The sequence below is a fragment of the Rhinopithecus bieti genome, unplaced genomic scaffold, assembly GCF_001698545.2.
Source record: "Rhinopithecus bieti isolate Rb0 unplaced genomic scaffold, ASM169854v2 scaffold_64503, whole genome shotgun sequence".
Classification (NCBI taxonomy): Eukaryota; Metazoa; Chordata; class Mammalia; order Primates; family Cercopithecidae; genus Rhinopithecus; species Rhinopithecus bieti.
Window position 1 is genome coordinate 1,071,370 of NW_016825208.1, and position 19,304 is coordinate 1,090,673.

Consider the following 19,304-nt stretch of genomic DNA (forward strand, 5'->3'; position numbering starts at 1 on the left):
TAGTGTTCAGTCCTTGTTCCTGTTCTCTTCTATAGCCAATCACTCCTTTGGAGACGTCATCCAGACCCAAGGCTTTAAATAACTTTTATATGATATCATCTCCCAAGTCTATTTCTCCTAAATGTCTCTAGATTCATCTGTCCAACTGCCAACTCAACTACCTCACTGGTATTTCTCAGCGGCATCTTAGATCCCACATCTCCCACAGTGACTGCCTGCGATGTCCCCTCCTCTCATATGCTCCTGCTAGTCTTCTCATTTTCTGCTGATGGCAACTCTTTTTAGTCACACAGTCTGACATTTTTGGTATCCTTTACTCTTCTTTCTCATACTCCAGATTTAGTCCATTAGAAAATGCTGTATAAGGTGATTGGAAATAGTGAGAATCCAATCACTTCCCAGTATTTCCACTGCTCACACCCAGTTAAGTAACCAAAATCTCCAGCCTGAAATACTGCACTCATTTCCTACATTCTCCTCACCTGCCTTGCTCATCTCCGGCCTTTGGATTCTGTTCTCAGCACAGCAGCTAGAGGGATCCTTTTTAAAAAAGAAGTTGTGGTATGTCTTTATTCTGCTTAAAACTATATCATTCAAAGTCAAAATCCTTCCCACATACTCCAGCCCTAGACCCACATGATCTGACCAAACCCCTGACCTTATCTCAGTGACTCTCTGCTCTAGCCATACCCAGTCCCTTGTTCTTCCCAGAACACACAGACATGATCCTGCTCTGGTACACTGGCACCGAAGGTTCCTACTCCCTAGAAAAAACTTCCTCCAGATACCCTCATGACAAATTCCTTTATGTCCTTCAAATATTTAATCAAAGGTCACCTTCCCAACAAGGCCCACGCTGACCACCCCAGCACAATAGCTACCTTCTCTGTCCCACAACCCACACTCTGATCACCTGTTCCACATCACTTACCACCTTCGACTTTCCTCATTTACTCTGCATATATTAGAGTGTATGTACCGTCTGCCTCTTCCCACTGCAACACATGCTCCACAAGGCTAGAGATTTTTCTGATTTTACTTCAATGACTTTTGCCAGATGCAAAAACATTCTGTCACATGTCTGGCAGACAACAAAGGCTGGCTGAATGAATGATTGCTGTAGAGCACCTCGCTATTCTAAAGGCAATATCTTTATTAAATAGCCTCAGGCCAAATGCTGTTTCACAGCAGCTACAGCACAAGGTCCCCTCACGCTGACATCGAGGTCGCCTATGCTTTTCTCAGAGGTGCTGCTTGTGTGTCCTCCCTCCCTCCCTGCATCCCTCCTCCCACACCAATCCCTCTGCACACTGCAGCATGCAACTATATTTCCCTCTTAGGAAAGAACAATCTTAAGACTATGAATCCCAATTTCCAAACAAATATAAATTTAAGTTAGACTGCTTTATAAATCCATGAGTTTGCATTAGAGCCAGTGCTAGGATTACTACACTCAGGGAAGGGAGAGTGGGTAGGACAGCTGAGCACAAGAGGAGTTCCTCTAGAAAGTTACCTAAAATGAGCACTTGTGGCATTCCTCCTCTCTGCTAATTTCAGAATCTAGTTCTTTTAAAAAGGTTGTGGAAAAGATAGACAATACAATCCAAGAAAGAGCCCTGGAAATAGGGTAAAAGCTGCATGGGCTTGAAAATTCATCTAATACCACAGACTTCTGTATGCAGTGGCTGCCTTCCACCTTGTGGGGACAATGACAGGAAAAATGACTCCTGCTGCTGTCAGAGATGAGGGACACCCAGAGGAGAAAGAGATCAGAACTCAGACAACAGAACAGGAACAGGCATAGTCCTCTATGGAAACAAAGAAACCAAAAATAATGATACAAAATAGTAGGGCCATACCATAGCCTGACCCAGCCACATGAAGCCCTCACTGTCCACGGTCCTGGAGACAGGACAAGGCCCAGGCAACATCTGTGTCCCTGCGATCACAGGTCCTGGTGAAACAAGGTTCTGCTGAAGGCACACAAACAATGGAGCAGTGAAGATGACCAACCCAACGAATGACCACATCAAATTCCATGATGTACTGAGCACAAACTGAGCATAGGCTGTCCATACTCAGCTCCTCACAACCCTCTCTCTCCTGTCTCCATCTACACAGGCCCAGCACAGCAATAATGGATTCTGGAAGGCTCCCAGGTTTTAAGAGCCTTGCTCTCCTTTCATTAAACCATCAACCCAACCTCATGGCAAGAATCTGAAAAATTCATATCCAGGTTCTTACTTTGAATAGAGAAGTAAGTTGCAGCTCAGTGAAACTTAAAGTTAAGACATGAATAGAAATGTCCCAGCCTCACCTCTGCTGAAACAAGAAACTTGACTGGGGAAGACAGCACAAGTCAGTGTGGGGTGGTGGTTCTGTTGGCAGTGGTGGACCAGTCGCCCATTTCCTCACATGATGATAACTGGAACACAGAAATGTAGATATATTCACATGTCAGGTGCAGATATAGAAGTCAGGAGCTCTTGAAATTACAATGGTGTGTGTCAGAGGAAGGACTTGAAGAAATTTTGTATCTCTCAGTCCCACTGAAGGCAGTTGTCTCAAGCCACAGAAGAAAATAATCATAAACAAATCCAGGGCAGTTACTGTACCTGGTGACATTCTGAACAGCCTACCACATGCTTGAGATGTCCAAATCCAGAGAACCCCTCAACAGAGTCATGTCCCCTCTGCCTCATGCCCACCCACGTCAGGTCCCCCAGCGTCTCATCTTTACAAGCCTCATGAGACGCATCAGAGTCCTGGGCATAGTTGCTGCCTGGGGTAGAACAAAAATAGGAACTGGTCAGAGCCCACAGGAGATGTGGCTAAAGGAGGAATCTTGTCTACACTGTCCCAGTGATCTCAGGGAGCAGCCCTCTAATCCCCTATACTAACAGGCAGCCTGAGCATAGCTCCCTTTTGTTCCATCTGTGAGAAAAATACAACCTGTGAGAGGTCAGGGAGGGCACAGGGCATGAGGTCCTTAAGGAAACAGCAAATCCTGGACCCCAGGAAAATTTCCAGAACTGTGACTGCAGACCCAGGGCAGGATCAGAAAACATGAGGAAAGCAGGTGTGGGGACTGGACCAACTGTCCTCCTGAGGTCTCTCCTCATTAGGGATCTTCCCCTGTGACCTGGGACTGCTGGGAGGTCCCCATCACCACAATCATCAAGGTAATAAATTTGTCCTTCATTTTCACATGTGCTTCACAAAAGAACAAGTGTTGGCACACAGGGCTCCAGGTTGGGTTGGCCTGTGTGTGGATGGTGTTTTTGAGTGATGAAGCAAGTCATAATTCTACCTGTGGCTTGAAACCCACAGTGGAACAAGAAAACTCAGACCCCACCCCTCATCCCTTCCCTACCTGAGCTTTTCTTCCTCCACATTACAGCAGCGACCTCAGCTCCAATGACCACAGCTCCAAGGAGAACCAGGCCAGCAATGATGGCCATGATGGGGATGGTGGACTGGGAAGACGGCTCTGGGAAAGGAGAGGAAGGTGAGGGGTTCTGACCCCCAGGCCTCAGCGCTGACCCTGCTGAAGGTCTCCTGCTTTCGCTGAGAAGAGATAGCTTATACTCCTTCTTACCCCACCTCAGAGTGAGGGGCTCTGGCAGCCCCTCATGTTGCACATAGCACGTGTATCTCTGCTCCTTTCCATAAGGCACCACTACAGCCACCCACTTCTGGAAGGTTGTGTACCCTGCAGGCCTGGTCTCCACAAACTCCGTGTCCTGGGTCTGGTCCTCCCCATCCTGCTGCCAGGTCAGTGTGATCTCTGCAAGGTAGAAGCCTAGGGATCAACACCTCAGGGTGGCCTTGTGGTCAGAGAGGAGGTGCTGGGTCACGTGTGCCTTTGAGGGGAAGAGTCAGAAAATTCAGGCACTTTGCATTCCTCGTGGGACACTCCAGCAGCACATATGTGACCATCCTGAGAATGGACAGGACACCTGGGGTGGGGAAGGGAGCACAGAACCCAGATACCAGCCTGAACACAGGAATCTGGGATAATCTCCTATTCCTTGGAAAGTTCGAGTCTCTAACGGGGGAGCAGGGACTTCTGGTCTTGACCTGAGTGGAGGCCGAGGGACTCAGAAGAGCTGGAATCGCAGCCACAGACACACTGAGTGTGAGGGAGAGAACAAGGCCTGAGAGGAAAAGTCCTGGTGCCCAAGGCTGCTGTAGGGGTTAAATGCGACCACGGATCAGTATTCCAGGGACTGTCTTCCCCTCCATTTCCTCAGGAACTTCATCCCTTAATTGTCCCGGAGAGCAGGGTGGGCTCTCAGAGTCACTCTCTAGTACAGGATCTGAAAACCCAGGATTCTTCCCATTCAGGACTAGAGGGAGGGCGATTTTCTAGCATTGGTCCCATTTTCCTATCATCCTGGTGGGAGGCCAGCCTGGGAGATATACAGGAGATGAGGGAGGCGCCCCCGTGGCCCCTGGTACCCGCGCGCTGCAGCGTCTCCTTCCCATTCTCCAGGTGTCTGCGGAGCCACTCCATGGACTCGCCCTCGCCCTCAGGTAGGCCCCAGCCTGCTCTGAGTATTTGTCCGCCTCCCATTTGCACGGTGAGATCTGAGCCACTGTGTTCGCGGTGGCCCAGGAGCGCAGGTCCTCGTTCAGGGCGAGGTAATCCTTGCCATCGTAAGCGAACTGTCCATACCTGCGGAGGAGGCGCCCGTCGGGCCCCACGTAGCAGCCATGCATCCTCTAAATGGTGTGAGAACCATGGCCCCGCCCCCGCGGTCAGTCTAGAACACCGAGCCCCGCTCCCGCCCCGACCAACCTGCAGGGATTTTGGCCTAAACTGGAAATTAAACCGGGTAAAGGCGCCCGAGTTTCTTCCCTGGTCGAGAGTCTGGCCAGGTCCCGCAACCTCGGGGTGGATCTCAGACCCAGAGACTCTGGGGGATCTGGGCCGTCCGTGGGGGATGGGGAGGGATCGTGACCTGCACCCCGGGCTGGGGCCACTCACCGGCCTCGCTCTGGTTGTAGTAGCGGAGCAGGGTCCGCAGGTTCTCTCGGGAAATCTGTGCGTGGCCCTTGGCATTCCGTGTCTCCCGGTCCCAATATTCTGGCCCCTCCTGCTCCACCCACGGCGCCCGCGGCTCCATCCTCCGACTCGCCGCGTCGCTGTCAAACCGCAAGAACTGCGTGTCGTCCACGTAGCCCACGGAGATGAAGCGGGGCTCCCCGCGGCCGGGCCGGGCCACGGCGGTGCTGAAATACCTCATGGAGTGGGAACCTGGGCACGAGGAGGGGCTGAGACCCGCCCGACCCTCCTCTCTGCACGGCTCCCCGGTCCTGAGCGCCCGCCGCGAGGGCCCCTCGCTCCTCCCTGCAGAGGCCCTTTCCTTCCAGACCCCGCACTCACCGGCCCAGGTCTAGGTCAGGGCCAGGGCCCCCGAGAGCAGCAGGAGGAGGGTTCGAGCCGCCATGACCTGCATCCTTCGCGCCTGGGGAGTATCTGAGTCCGGGTGGGTGCACCGGGACATTAGTGCCGGGATCGCGGCGACACTGATTGGCTTCTCTAAAAACCCGGAACCCAATGGGAGTGAGAAGTGGGATCACAAGTATCCAGGAAAAAGGTTGGGAGAACCGAAACTCAGGGGAGTGGGCAATCCCCAACCCTGTGCCTCCCCAGTGCAGTCATCGCCCTCGGGGTCTGAGACCCAGAGGGCCACGCCTGAGACCTGGGACTTTGTCCTGATCCCTCTTTTCCTACACCAGCCTCTTTGTCATACTGTCTGCCTGAGTCCTGGTCAAGGATCTGTCTGTGGAAACCGGGGAGAGAACCCCCAGGCTGGACCCAGCCCCTTCCCATTCACTCATCCTGAAATCCTCATCCCTGAACTGGACTTTCCACTCCTTACCTCTCCCGTTGGGCTACCCTAGAAGAAAACTCACCCCAGGGAACTTTGATGCCAGAGAGTGAGCTCGCCCTGGGAATGGCGGTGTAGAGAAAGGGGTTTTCTCTTTAAACCTGGTGAAGTTGTGGCTGAAGGCACAAGATAGAGATTCTCATAGTGACCAGGTTTTTTGTTAGTTTATTAAGACAGTGGTTAGCACAATCTAACCCCTGAATAATCAGGATTCTAATCTGTAAAAGACCTAATTTTGCTTGCTTCATATATAAGTGTATCCAAACAGCACTGCAATTGGAGTCACAAAGCTTCTAAGTTTACTTTCCCAGACTGTGGATCCATGACTCTGGGTTGTTGCATTTAAAATTATCTTCATTCCATAGCCCGAGTTTCCCTGTGTGAGTCCAGGACATCTCAATACAAAGAAGCAGGATTTGTTACTGCATATTGTAACAAGGAGCCTCAAAATTGCAGTGAAGTCAAAATGCCTGTCATCAATGCTTAAGCACTGCTTGTTTTTATCAATTATGCACATCTAAGCAGTGTGCGTATTTTATTTGCATACTTGTTTTTTTTTTACTCTTATGTTTTTAATCATGAGGAGGTCATTACATTAGTTTTCGGCAGTCCCACAAAATGTATTAAATACCGAATGCAAAGAACCCCCTGCTAGGATCTTCCACTGCTTTAGAATTCTTTCCCTTTGCTCCTTTTCCTCACCTCCTGCTTCTCCAGCCATTCTCTCTGCCCCTCTCATCCCTCAAACCTTCCTCTCCCCTTAGTCCCTGCCACCCTGTCACTCCTGAATTGTGGCACTAACACCGTCCCTCACTTCCTGCCCATATCTGTTCTCCCCACAGTGCTCAGCAGTCCTGCTAATGTGACTCAGGTCGTGTCATTTCTTCACTTAAAATGGTTGGGTTTTGGTCTACCACTTTGCTGTTTTCAATTTGTCTCATTTTTTTGGTTTCTATTCCTCCTTTCCCACTTTCTTATGTGTTAAGTAAACATTTGTTAGTTTATGGTTTTAATTCTCCTAGTGGCTTTTAGCTATATTTCTTTACACTAATTTTTTATTGTTGTAAGAATTGAAACCCAATTCCTTGACTTTTCACAGTGAAGTTCAGGTAATATTAAGCAGCTGCATCCAGCAAAATAAAGGACACTTGTAACAGTGTAGTTTCATTTAACCTACCATTATGTTATTATTGTTGTATATATTACATCAATATACTTTATAAACTCAATAATACAGTAATACTTTAAGCATTCATATTAAGTCATTAAGAAAATGAGTGTGTATGTCATCTGTGTATGTGCATAATTTCTGTTAATTGTTCCTTTCTATATACCTAGGTCACCATCTAGTATCATTTCCCTTCAGCCTGAAGAACTTCCTTCAAAATTATATGTAGTACAAGACCCCTAGGAAATGAATTTTCTGATTTTGATGATGTAAGTGTCTTCATTTTTGCCTTCTTCCCCACCCTTTTTTTTTTCCTTATTGGGGCATTTATGCATAATACAACTCACCAGTTTTAGCTGCAATGTTTTATGAATATTGGTAATTATTTATAGTCATGTAACTACCACATTGCCCAGATAGAGAAGTTTTCCCTAAAAACTTTGCTCATGCCCCTATTTAATCCTTGCCTCCTACCCTCACCCCCTTCCTTCACTCAACCACTGCTCTGCTTTCTGTTACTGTAATAATGAAATTTCTAGAATTTAATGGACATGCAATCATGTTATGTAGTCCTTTGTTTAGTCTCTCCCTTGGCATAACAGTATTTGAGATCTTTCCATGTAGTTAAGAGTAATAATATTTCATTCATTTTTGTTGCTGAGTAGCTGCTGAGTATTGTTGGAATTACAGTTTATTCATTGGTTTCTCTATTCTCCAGCTGATAAACATGTGGGTTATTTCCGGTTAGGGTCTGTTATTAATGAAGCCACTATAAATAACTGACCAGACGTCTTTGCATAGCCTTACATTTTCATTTCCTTTGGATAAATAAATATTTGTAGAATTGTTGGGTGATATGATAAATGGATGGGTAGCTGTTTTAAGAAACTGCCATATTATTTTACAAATTGACTGCAACTTTTTTTTGCGTTCCTACCAACAATATAAGAGATTTTTATTTTTTCCATATTCTTACCAGTATTTAGAATTATCATGTCTTTTTAACTTTACTTATTCTAGGTGATGTGTGATGGTTTCTCACAGTGGTTTTAACTTGCACTTCTTTGATTAGTATCGTTGCTAACTTGTCATGTTTGTCTAAGAGATTTATTACATAGCTTTTGTGAACAATTTTGCAAATTTAATTAATTCCAGAGACTTTTTCAGAATTCCTTGTTTTCTACATATGTAATTAAGCTGAGAAAGATTCCTTCCTTTCCTATTTTTTCTTTTTGAAATTATTTGTAGTTAGTAAAGACGGGTCCACTATGTTGCTCAAGCTAGTCTCTAACTGCTGAACTAAAGTGATCCTCCCACCTTGGCCTCCCAAAGTGCTGGGATTACAGGCATGAGGCACCACACCTGGTCCTTTATTGGTCTTTTATTTTATTTTCTTGCCATATTGCACTAGTTAGGATGCTTGTAAGGTGTTTTAAATAAAAATGAGGAGAGCCACAACTTTGCTTTGTTGCTGATCTTAGGAAGTAAGCATGTGGCCTTTCATAATTGAATATGAGGGTAGCTGTAAACTTTTCATGGAGGCTCTTAACCACATTGAAGATATTGCTTTCGATTTTTAGTTTGCTGAGATATTTTGTCATGAAAGTCTGGATTTTATAAGTGCTTTTTCTGCAACAACTATAATAATTGTGCAACATTTGTTCTATTAATTAGGTGAATTGTATTAATTTTCAGATGTTAAACCAACCTTACTTTCCCATGAAAAAAACCAATGTGGCATGGCATATTATTCATTTTATGTGTATCTTAATTGGATAACATTTTGTATAGAATTGTGAGTCTGTATTCAAGAGGAATATTTGTTGTTCTTTTTCTTGGGATGTTCTTGTCTGGGATTTTTATATGGATAATGCTGGTGATATGGTTTGGCTCTATGTCCCCACACAAATCTTATCTTGAATTGTACTCCCATAATTCCCACGTGTTGTGGGAGGGACCCAGTGGGAGATAATCTGAATCATGGGTCGGTTTCCCCCATACTGTTCTCGTGGTGAATAAATCTCATGAGATCTGATGGTTTTATCATGGGTTTCTGCTTTTGCATCTTCCTCATTTTCTCTTGTTACCGCCATGTAAGAAGTGCCTTTCACCTCCCGCCATGATTCTGAGGCCTCCCCAACCATGTGGAATTCTAAATACAATTAAACCTCTTTTTCTTCTCAGTCTTGGGTATTTCTTTATCAGCAGCGTGAAAACGAACTAATACAGTAAATTAGTACCAGTAGAGTGGGACGCTACTGAAAAGATACCCGAAAATGTGGAATCGACTTTGGAACTGGCTATTAGGCAGAGGTTGGAACAGTTTTGAGGGCTCAGAACAAGACAGGAAAATGGGGGAAAGTCTGAAACCTCCTAGAGACTTGTTGAATGGCTTTGACAAAAATGCTGATAGTGATATGAACAATAAGGTCCAGGCTAAGGTGGTCTCAGATGGAGATCAGGAACTTGTTGGGAGCTGGAGCAAAGGTGACTCTTCTTACGTTTTAGCAAAGAGACTGGTGGCATTTTGCCCTTGCCCTAGAGATTTGTGGAACTTTGAACTTGAGAAAGATGATTTAGGGTATCTGGTGGATAAAATTTCTAAGCAGCAAAGCATTTAAAAGGTGACTTGGGTGCTGTTAAAAGCATTCCATTTTAAAAGGGAAACAGCATAAAAGTTCAGAAAATTTGCAGCCTGACAATGCAGTAGAAAGAAAACCCCATTTTTTGAGAAGAAACTCAAGCTGGCTGCAGAAATTTGCATTAAGTAACAAGGAGCCAAATGTTGATCCCCAAGACAATGGGGAAAATGTCTCCAGGGCATGCCATAGGTCTTCATGGCAGCCCCTCCCATCACAGATCCAGAAGCATAGGAGGAAAAAAAGGTTTCATGGTCCAGGCCCAGGGTCCCCATGCTGTGTGTTGCTTAGGGACTTGGTGCCCTGCATCCCAGATGCTCCCACTGTTGCTAAAAGGGGCCAAGGTACAGCTTGGCCTATGGCTCCAGAGGGTGCAAGTTTTAAGCCTTGACAGCTTCCACTTGGTTTTGAGCCTGCAGGTGCACAGCAGTCAAGAATGGAGGTTTGGGGACTTCCACCTAGATTTCAGAAGATGTATGGAAATGCTAGGATGCCTAGGCAAAAGTTTGCTGCAGGGCAGGGCCCTCATGGAGAACCTCTGCTAGGGCAGTGTGGAGGGGAAATGTGGGACTGGAGCCCCCACACAGAGTTCCTACTAGGGCACTGCCTAGTGGAGCTGTGAGAAGAGGGCCACGATGCTTCAAACCCCAGAATGGTAGATCCACCAACAGCTTGCACTGTGCACCTGGAAAAGTCACACTCAACGCCAGACTGTAAAAGCAGCTGGGAGGGAGCATATACCCTGCAAAGCCACAGGGGCAGAGCTGCTCAAGATATGGGGACCTACCTCTTGCATCAGCATGACCTGGATGTGAGACATGGAGTCAAAAGAGATCATCTTGGAGCTTTAGAATTATACTGCCCCACTGGATTTAGGACTTGCATGGGCTCTGTAACTCCTTTGCTTTGGCCACTTCCTTCATTTGGCATACCTGTATTTACCCAATACCTGTACCCCCACTGTATCTAGGAAGTAACTAGCTTGCTTTTGATTTTACAGGCTCATAAGAAGAGACTTGCCTTGTCTCAGATGAGACTTTGGATGGTGGACTTTTGGGTTAATGCTGAAATGAGGAAAGACTTTGGGGGATTGTTGGGAAGACATGATTGGTTTTGAAACGTAAGGACATGAGATTTGGAGGGACCAGGGGTGGAATGATATGATTGGGCTCTGTGTCCCCACCCAAATCTCATCTTGAATTGTACTCCCATAATTCTTACTTGTTGTAGGAGGGATCCAGTGGGAGGTAATTGGAATCATGGGGGCTGTTTCCCCTATACTGTTCTTGTGGTGTAAGAATAAGGTTCACAAGATCTGATGGTTTGTTTTGTTTTGTTTTAGATGGAGTCTTGCTCTGTCCCCCAGGCTGGAGTACAATGGCATGGTCTCAGCTCACTGCAACATCCACCTCCCGGGTTCAAGTGATTCTTCTTCCTCAGCCTCATGAGTAGCTGGGATTACAGGTGCCCTCCACCAACTCCAGCTAATTCTTTTGTATTTTTAGTAGAGACGCCGTTTCACCATCTTGGTCAGGCTGGTCTCGAACTCCTGACCTCAGGTGATCCACCCACCTCAGCCTCCCAAACTGCTGGGACTACAGGCGTGAGCCACCTTGCCCGGCTGATCTGATGGTTCTATCAAGGTTTCTGCTTTTGCATCTTCCTATTTTCTCTTGCTGCTATGTAAAAAATGCCTTTCACCTCCTGCCATGATTCTGAGGCCTCCCCAGGCATGTAGAATTGTAAGTCCAATTAAACTTCTTTTTCTTCCCAGTCTCCAGTATGTCTTTATCAGCAGCATGAAAACGGACTAATACAGCTCGCTTCATAAATTGAAAATTGTTGCCTCCTTTAATTTCTAAAAGGTATGTGTAAAATTGATGTTATTTCTAAATTATTTGCTACAATTCATCAGTGAAGCCTTCTGGACCTGGAGTTTCCCATATGAGAAGGATTTTGATTACAAATTCAATTTCTACAATCAATATATGACTGGCCACATTTTCTATCTCTTCTCAGGTCAGTTTTCGTTAAGTTTTCTCTCTCAAGGAAGTTGTTCATTTGCTTGTCACTTACTGACATAAGATTATCAATATTTCTTTTTGAGATCTAGATAATGTGCACTGTTCATTTTTTCTTGACATTGTTAATGTGCATCTTTTTGTCTTTATCAGTCTAGCTAGAAATTTATACGGTGTACTGATTTTTCCCCATAGAGCCAATATTTAAGTTCACTAAAATTCTATCTTTCTGCTTCATTTTTTCTATTTAATTATTATTTTCTTCCTTCTGCATGCTTTGGTTTAATTTGTTGTTTCCTATACCAGAAACTAATTTACTAATTTGAGACCTACCTTCTTTCTTAATATAGTCATTTAAGGATATTGATTTTTTCTCTAGTACTACTTCAGCTGCATCTCATACATTTGATATGTTGTGCTTCATTATCCTTCAGAATACAGAAGACTTTCTAATTTCTCTAGTGATTTCCTCTGAATAAATTGTCATATAGAATTTTGATGTTAACTTCCAACACTTGGTATTTTCATGATCATCTGTCTTAGTCAATCTGGGCAGTTATAACAGAATACCATAGTCTATGTGGCTTGCAAACAACAGAAATCTATTTCTCACAGTTCTGGAGGCTGGGAAGTCAAAGATCAAGGCCTGGGAAGAGTCAGTGTATGGTAAGGGCTGCTTCCTGATTCATGGATGTTTTCTTTTCTTGGTGTCCTCACATGGTGGAAGGGGCAAGGAGCTCTCTGGGGTCCCTATTACAAGGGCATTCATTTCATTAATGTGGGTTTTTGCCTTCATTGCATGATCACTTCCTAATGGCTCCACCTCATCCCATTAGAGATTAGGTTTCAATTCTGAGTTTAAGGATGACAAAAGCATTCAGTCCCACAGGATCATCTTATTGTTACAGATTTCTAATGTATTTCCATTATGGCCAGAAAATATATTCTGTATGATTTCAATGTTTTCAAATTTATTGTTTTATGGCCTGAAATACTGTTTCTCCTGGTAAATATATCATTCATACTTGAGATAATATGTATTTTTCATTGATGCGCATATGTATACAAATAAATTAAGTCTGGGTGCTTGTTAATGTTTTTCAATTTTCTATGTCTTTGCTAAATTCTTCTTATATTTATAGCTCAAAGAAAGTTTTTTTTTTTTGAGACGGAGTCTTGCTCTGTGGCCCAGGCTGGACTGCAGTGGCCGGATCTCAGCTCACTGCAAGCTCCGCCTCCCGGGTTCACGCCATTCTCCTGCCTCAGCCTCCCGAGTAGCTGGGACTACAGGTGCCCGCCACCTCGCCCGGCTAGTTTTTTGTATTTTTTAGTAGAGACGGGGTTTCACCGTGTTAGCCAGGATGGTCTCGATCTCCTGACCTCGTGATCCACCCGTCTCGGCCTCCCAAAGTGCTGGGATTACAGGCTTGAGCCACCGCGCCTGGCCTCAAAGAAAGCTTTAAAATCTATAATCATGTTTGTAGAATTCTCCACTTCTCTAATTTTGTCAATTTTTCTTTATGAACTCTGAAGACTTGCTATTGGACCCATTTCTGGTTGCATGTCTTTCTGTTGAATTTACCCTTTCGTTTATGAAGTGCCTCTTTTTCTCTCTGGTAACATATATTATTTGAAAGTCTTTTATTGGTAGTAAAATAACCATTTCAATTCCCCATGCTTACTGTTTGTATGGCACTGCTTTTCCATCAATTTTATTGATCTGTGTCTTCATATTGAAATTGCATGTTTAACATGCAGATGTGTGTTCATTGCAGCAGTAGTCACAATAGTAAAGACATGGAATCAACCTAAATGCCCACCAATGGTAGACTGGCTAAAGAAAATCTGGCACATATGTACCATGTAACACTATGCAGCCACAAAAAAAATGAGATCATGTACTTTGCAGGAACATGGATGGAGCTAGAGGGCATTATCCTTTGCTAACTAATAAAGGAACAGAAAACCAATTGCCACATGTTCTCACTTATGAGTGGGAGCTAAATGATGAGAACATAATGGACACATAGAGGAGAACAACATACACTGAGGCCTACTTGAAGGTAGAGGGTGGAAGGAGGGAGAAGATCAAGAAAAATAATGAATGGGTGCTAGGCTTAATACCTGGGTGGCTACTAATGGGTACAGAAACTACATGACAAACTCCCATGATACAAATTTACCTGTGTAAAAAACCTGCACATGTACCCTGAACTAAAAATAAACGTTAAATTAAAAAAGAAAGAAAGTTCATGTCTTGAAAAGAGCATATGATTGGGTTATTTTTTTCTTTAATTCAGTCACAGACTCTCTGCCCTTAATTGGAGTGTTGATTTATACAGGTTTTTGTCATTATTGATATGATAGGTTTTAGGTCTACCATGTTATTTTCTCAGTTTTCGTTTCTCTGTTTCTCTTGTCCTGACCAATGATTTCTCATCAGAAACCAGAGAAACAAAGTAGAATAACATCTTTAAAGTGCTGGAAGAAAAAAAGGTCAACTAAGAATTGTATATCCAGTACAGATGTCCTTCAAGATAAAGGCAAAATAAGGAGATATTTCAGGTAAAAGAAAATTAAGAGAATCTGTCACCAGCAGATCTGTACAATAAAATTGGTAAAGAAAATTTTCAGGCTAAAACAAATGATACCAAGTGGAAAATGAAATTATCAGAAAAGATTAAGATGTCAGAAATGGTAGATATTAAGTGCAAAAGGCTATCTTGCTCCCCCTCCCCCGATTTAATCTTACTTTATATATATAGAACTGTTTAAAGGTAAAATAAGAAGTCTTTCTTATGGGGCTTATAACCTATGTAAATATATTACATATATTTTTAGTATAAAAGATGGACATCATATAGAAGATAAATGGTTGCAAGATTTCTATATTTATGTGAACTAGTACATTATTAACTGGGCTGTGAAATGTTAAGAATGAGTTAAGTTCTGAAGGAAAAAAATACACCAAAAAAATACTCAATAGATCAAAAAAAAGACACAAAAAAATACTCAATAGAGCAACAAATTCAGGAGACGGTTTTTTGAAAAAGTTAATAGGATAGATAGGCTGCTATCTAGACTAATAAGGAAGAGAGGCGATCGCAATAAGCACAATTAGAAATGACAAAAGAGATGTTACCACTGACTCTGCAGAAATAAAAATAACCGTCAGAAGCTACTATGAACACCCGTATGCACACAAACTAGAAAACCTAGGAGATAAATTCCTGGAAACATACACCCTCCCAAGACTGAACCAGGAAGAAATTGATTCCTTGCAAGGACCAATAATGAGCTCCAAAACTGAATCTGTAATACATAGCCTTACCAACCAAAAACAGTCCTGAACCTGATGGATTCACGGCTGAATTCTACCAGATGGACGAAGAAGAGCTGGTACCATTCCTACTGAAACTATTCCAAAAAATACAAGAGGAGGAGCTCCCCAACTCATTCTATGAGGCCAGCATCATCCTGATACCAAAACCTGGCAGAGACAAAACAAAAAAAGAAAACTTCAGGTCAATATGTTTGATGAACATTGACGCAATAATCCTCAACAAAGTACTTGCAAACCAAATCCAGCAGCCCATCAAAAAGCTAATCTACCATGATCAAGCAGGCTTCATATCCAGGATGCAAGATTGGCTCAACACATGCAAATCAATTAAGTGTGATTCATCATATACATAGAACTAAAGACAAAAACCACATGATTATCTTAATAGATCCAGAAAAGCCTTTTGATAAAATTCAACATTCCTTTATGTTAAAACACTCAATAGCAAGTGCTGTGAACCACGTGGGTCCCTGGAGCGTTTCGGGTCCTGGCGGCTGCAGCAGGAGTTCAAACCTAAGCAGCTGGAAGGGACCATGGCCAACTGTGAGCATACCTTCATTGCAATCAAACCAGATGGGGTCCAGTGGGGTCTTGTCGGAGAGATTATCAAGCGTTTTGAGCAGAAAAGATTCCACCTTGTTGGTCTGAAATTCATGCAAGCTTCTGAAGACCTTCTCAAGGAACACTACATTGACCTGAAGGACCGTCCATTCTTTGTTGGCCTGGTGAAATACATGCACTCAGGGCCGGTAGTTGCCATGGTGTGGGAGGGGCTGAATGTGGTGAAGACAGGCCGAGTCATGCTCAGGGAGACCAACCCTGTGGACTCCAAGCCTGGGACCATCCGTGGAGACTTCTGCATACAAATTGGCAGGAACATTATACATGGCAGTGATTCCGTGGAGAGTGCAGAGAAGGAGATCGGCTTGTGGTTTCACCCTGAGGAACTGGTAGATTATGTGAGCTGCGTTCAGAACTGGATCTATGAATGACAGGAGGGCAGGCCACAATGCTTTTCACATCCATTTTCCCCTCCTTCCCATGGGCAGAGGACCAGGCTGCAGGAAATCTAGTTATTTAAAGGAACTTCGTCATACTTTGGAAGGAAGCTCTTGGAGCTGAGTGCTCCCTGTAGTGTTACCATCCCTTACCATCTGATTAAAATGCTTCCTCCTAATGTTTAAAACAAAAACAAAAAAACAATAAACTAGGTATTGAAGGAACATACCTCAAAATAATAAGACCCATCTATGACAAACCAACAGCCAACATCACACTAAATGGGGGAAGCATTCCCCTTGAAACCAAGCACAAGACAAAGCTGCCTTCTCTCACCACTCCTATTAAACACAGTATTGGAAGTCCTGGCCAGAGCAATAAGGCAAGAGAAAGAAATAAAGGGCACCTAAATAGGAAAAGGGGATGTCAGACTAACCATTTGTAGTTGACTACCAGCAAATATTCCCTCAAGGCCCNGACAAAAACCACATGATTATCTTAATAGATCCAGAAAAGCCTTTTGATAAAATTCAACATTCCTTTATGTTAAAAACACTCAATAGCAAGTGCTGTGAACCACGTGGGTCCCTGGAGCGTTTCGGGTCCTGGCGGCTGCAGCAGGAGTTCAAACCTAAGCAGCTGGAAGGGACCATGGCCAACTGTGAGCATACCTTCATTGCAATCAAACCAGATGGGGTCCAGTGGGGTCTTGTCGGAGAGATTATCAAGCGTTTTGAGCAGAAAAGATTCCACCTTGTTGGTCTGAAATTCATGCAAGCTTCTGAAGACCTTCTCAAGGAACACTACATTGACCTGAAGGACCGTCCATTCTTTGTTGGCCTGGTGAAATACATGCACTCAGGGCCGGTAGTTGCCATGGTGTGGGAGGGGCTGAATGTGGTGAAGACAGGCCGAGTCATGCTCAGGGAGACCAACCCTGTGGACTCCAAGCCTGGGACCATCCGTGGAGACTTCTGCATACAAATTGGCAGGAACATTATACATGGCAGTGATTCCGTGGAGAGTGCAGAGAAGGAGATCGGCTTGTGGTTTCACCCTGAGGAACTGGTAGATTATGTGAGCTGCGTTCAGAACTGGATCTATGAATGACAGGAGGGCAGGCCACAATGCTTTTCACATCCATTTTCCCCTCCTTCCCATGGGCAGAGGACCAGGCTGCAGGAAATCTAGTTATTTAAAGGAACTTCGTCATACTTTGGAAGGAAGCTCTTGGAGCTGAGTGCTCCCTGTAGTGTTACCATCCCTTACCATCTGATTAAAATGCTTCCTCCTAATGTTTAAAACAAAACAAAAAAACAATAAACTAGGTATTGAAGGAACATACCTCAAAATAATAAGACCCATCTATGACAAACCAACAGCCAACATCACACTAAATGGGGAAGCATTCCCCTTGAAACCAAGCACAAGACAAAGCTGCCTTCTCTCACCACTCCTATTAAACACAGTATTGGAAGTCCTGGCCAGAGCAATAAGGCAAGAGAAAGAAATAAAGGGCACCTAAATAGGAAAAGGGGATGTCAGACTAACCATTTGTAGTTGACTACCAGCAAATATTCCCTCAAGGCCCACGGGCTCTTGTATTAGCTCATGGTGAATGCTGCCTACTAGTCTTTAATTGATTAAAATGTATAATGTGTTTCACTTGTGTATTAGTCTGTTTTCACACTGCTGGTAAAGACATACTTGAGACCAGGCAATTTACAAAAGAAAGAGGTTTAACGGAGTTAACAGTTCCACATGGCTGGGGAGGCCTCACGATCATGGTGGAAGGCAAGGAGGAGCAAGTCACATCTTGCGTGGATGGCAGCAGGCAAGGAGAGAGAGCTCGTGCAGGAAAACTCCATTTTTAAAAAACCATCAGATCTCAGCTGGGCGCGGTGGCTCACGTCTGTAATTCCAGCACTTTGGGAGGCTGAGGCGGGGTATCACGAGGTCAAGAGATTGAGACCATCTTGGCCAACATGGTGGAACCCCGTCTGTACTAAAAATACAAAAATTCGCTGGGCGTGGTGGTACATGCCTATAGTCCCAGCTACTCCGGAGGCTGAGGCAGGAGAATCGCTTGAACCCAGGAGGTGGAGGTTGCAGTAAGCCACGGCACTCCAGCCTGGCAACAGAGCGAGAGTCCCTCTCAGAAAAAACAAAACAAAACAAACAGAAAAACCCCATCAGATCTCATGAGACTCATCCACTATCAGTTTGGTCCTCCCCATCGCACACCCAGGTCAGTGTGATCTCCACAGGGTAGAAGCCCAGGGCCCAGCACCTCCGGGTGGCCTCATGGTCAGATAGGGCGGTTGATCACGTGTGTCTTTGGGGGGTCTGAGGGGAAGAGTCAGAAAATTCAGACACTTTGCACTCCTCATGGGACACTCCAGCAGCGCCCATGTGACCATCCTGAGAATGGACAGGACACCTGGGGTCGGGGAGAGAGCGCAAAACCCAGACACCAGCCTGGGATTTATCACAGGAATATTTATCACAGGAATCTGGGATAATGTTCCTATTCCGTGTAAAGGTCTAGAATCTGGATAATGCAGCCCAGGTTGAGAGGTTCCAGGTCTCTGAGGACTTAAGCTTCTGACCCAGATAGAAGCCAGGAGACGCAGAAAGGCTGAAATCAGACCTTCAAAGACACTGCGTGTGAGGCAGAGAACAAGGTCTGAGAGAAAATCGCCCTGTGGTACCCAAAGCTGCTGCAGGGGACAAAGGGAGTCACTGATCAGTATTCTAGGGATTGTCTTCCCCTCCATTCCCTCAGAGACTTCATCACTTAATTGTCCCTCAGAGTCACGTCTCAGGATATGAAACCCAGAGGGACAGCGATATTCTACCATTGATTCCATTTTCCTTCCCTCCTCGTGGGAGGCCAGCCAGGAGATCTACAGATCAGGGAGATGCCCCACCGCCCCTGGCACCCGCACGCTATAGGGTCTCCTTCCCATACTCCAGTTATCTGTGTAGGGACTACACACACAGGCTCTCCAGGTAGGCCCTGGATTGCTCTGCCTCTTCGACATACTCCTACTTGGGCTCGGTGATCTGAGCCGCCGTAGTCCAGGAGCACAGGTGCTCGTTCAGGGCGGGGTAATCCTTGTAGTCTTAGGCATGCTGCTCATACCCGCGGAGGAAGTGGCCCTTGGAACCCACTACTCAGCCAAACATCTTCTGGAAGGTGTGAGACTCTGGCCCCTCCCCACGCTCAGCCCCGCC

At 44.8% G+C, this 19,304-nt stretch overlaps 1 protein-coding gene, 1 long non-coding RNA gene and 2 pseudogenes across 6 annotated transcripts in view; 2 read left to right on the forward strand and 2 right to left on the reverse strand.

Moving 5' to 3' along the window:
* Positions 1 to 11,088, forward strand: part of LOC108522568 (uncharacterized) — an 80,366-nt gene extending 69,278 nt beyond the window's left edge. The window contains exons 1-6 of one of the 4 annotated variants that reach the window (XR_001883525.1): positions 2,211 to 2,257; positions 3,401 to 3,508; positions 3,674 to 3,774; positions 4,496 to 4,536; positions 7,236 to 7,334; positions 11,047 to 11,088. This is a non-coding gene — a long non-coding RNA (uncharacterized LOC108522568). Of the gene's footprint in view, positions 1 to 2,210; positions 2,258 to 3,400; positions 3,509 to 3,673; positions 4,537 to 7,235; positions 8,335 to 11,046 lie in introns of those variants that run through there. The other 3 variants (XR_001883523.1, XR_001883524.1, XR_001883526.1) reach the window with 3 other exon arrangements.
* LOC108522566 (HLA class I histocompatibility antigen, alpha chain G-like) lies at positions 1,137 to 5,462 on the reverse strand (annotated as a pseudogene). The gene is made up of 3 exons (XR_001883518.1): positions 4,462 to 5,462; positions 3,374 to 3,787; positions 1,137 to 2,425 (listed from the first exon to the last, which is right to left on the reverse strand). The product of XR_001883518.1 is annotated as an HLA class I histocompatibility antigen, alpha chain G-like (transcript).
* A 4,420-nt stretch (positions 11,089 to 15,508) lies between the features above and the next one.
* Positions 15,509 to 17,359, forward strand: LOC108522596 (nucleoside diphosphate kinase A). The gene is made up of 2 exons (XM_017862926.1): positions 15,509 to 15,959; positions 16,714 to 17,359. Exons 1-2 carry the CDS (start codon positions 15,602 to 15,604, stop codon positions 17,175 to 17,177), a joined length of 822 nt encoding a protein of 273 aa, XP_017718415.1. The 5' UTR covers positions 15,509 to 15,601; the 3' UTR covers positions 17,178 to 17,359.
* An 882-nt stretch (positions 17,360 to 18,241) lies between these two features.
* LOC108522548 (HLA class I histocompatibility antigen, B-52 alpha chain-like) overlaps positions 18,242 to 19,304 on the reverse strand; it is a 15,719-nt pseudogene continuing 14,656 nt past the window's right edge.

What these genes read in the sequence shown, in the direction of transcription:
- LOC108522596 (XM_017862926.1), top strand. Translation starts at nt 15,602, where the DNA reads ATGGCCAACTGTGAGCATACCTTCATTGCAATCAAACCAGATGGGGTC. An exon ending in CAGGAACATTATACATGGCA is followed by an intron (nt 15,960 to 16,713) that starts GTGATTCCGTGG and finishes AGCAGCTGGAAG; the next exon opens with GGACCATGGCCAACTGTGAG.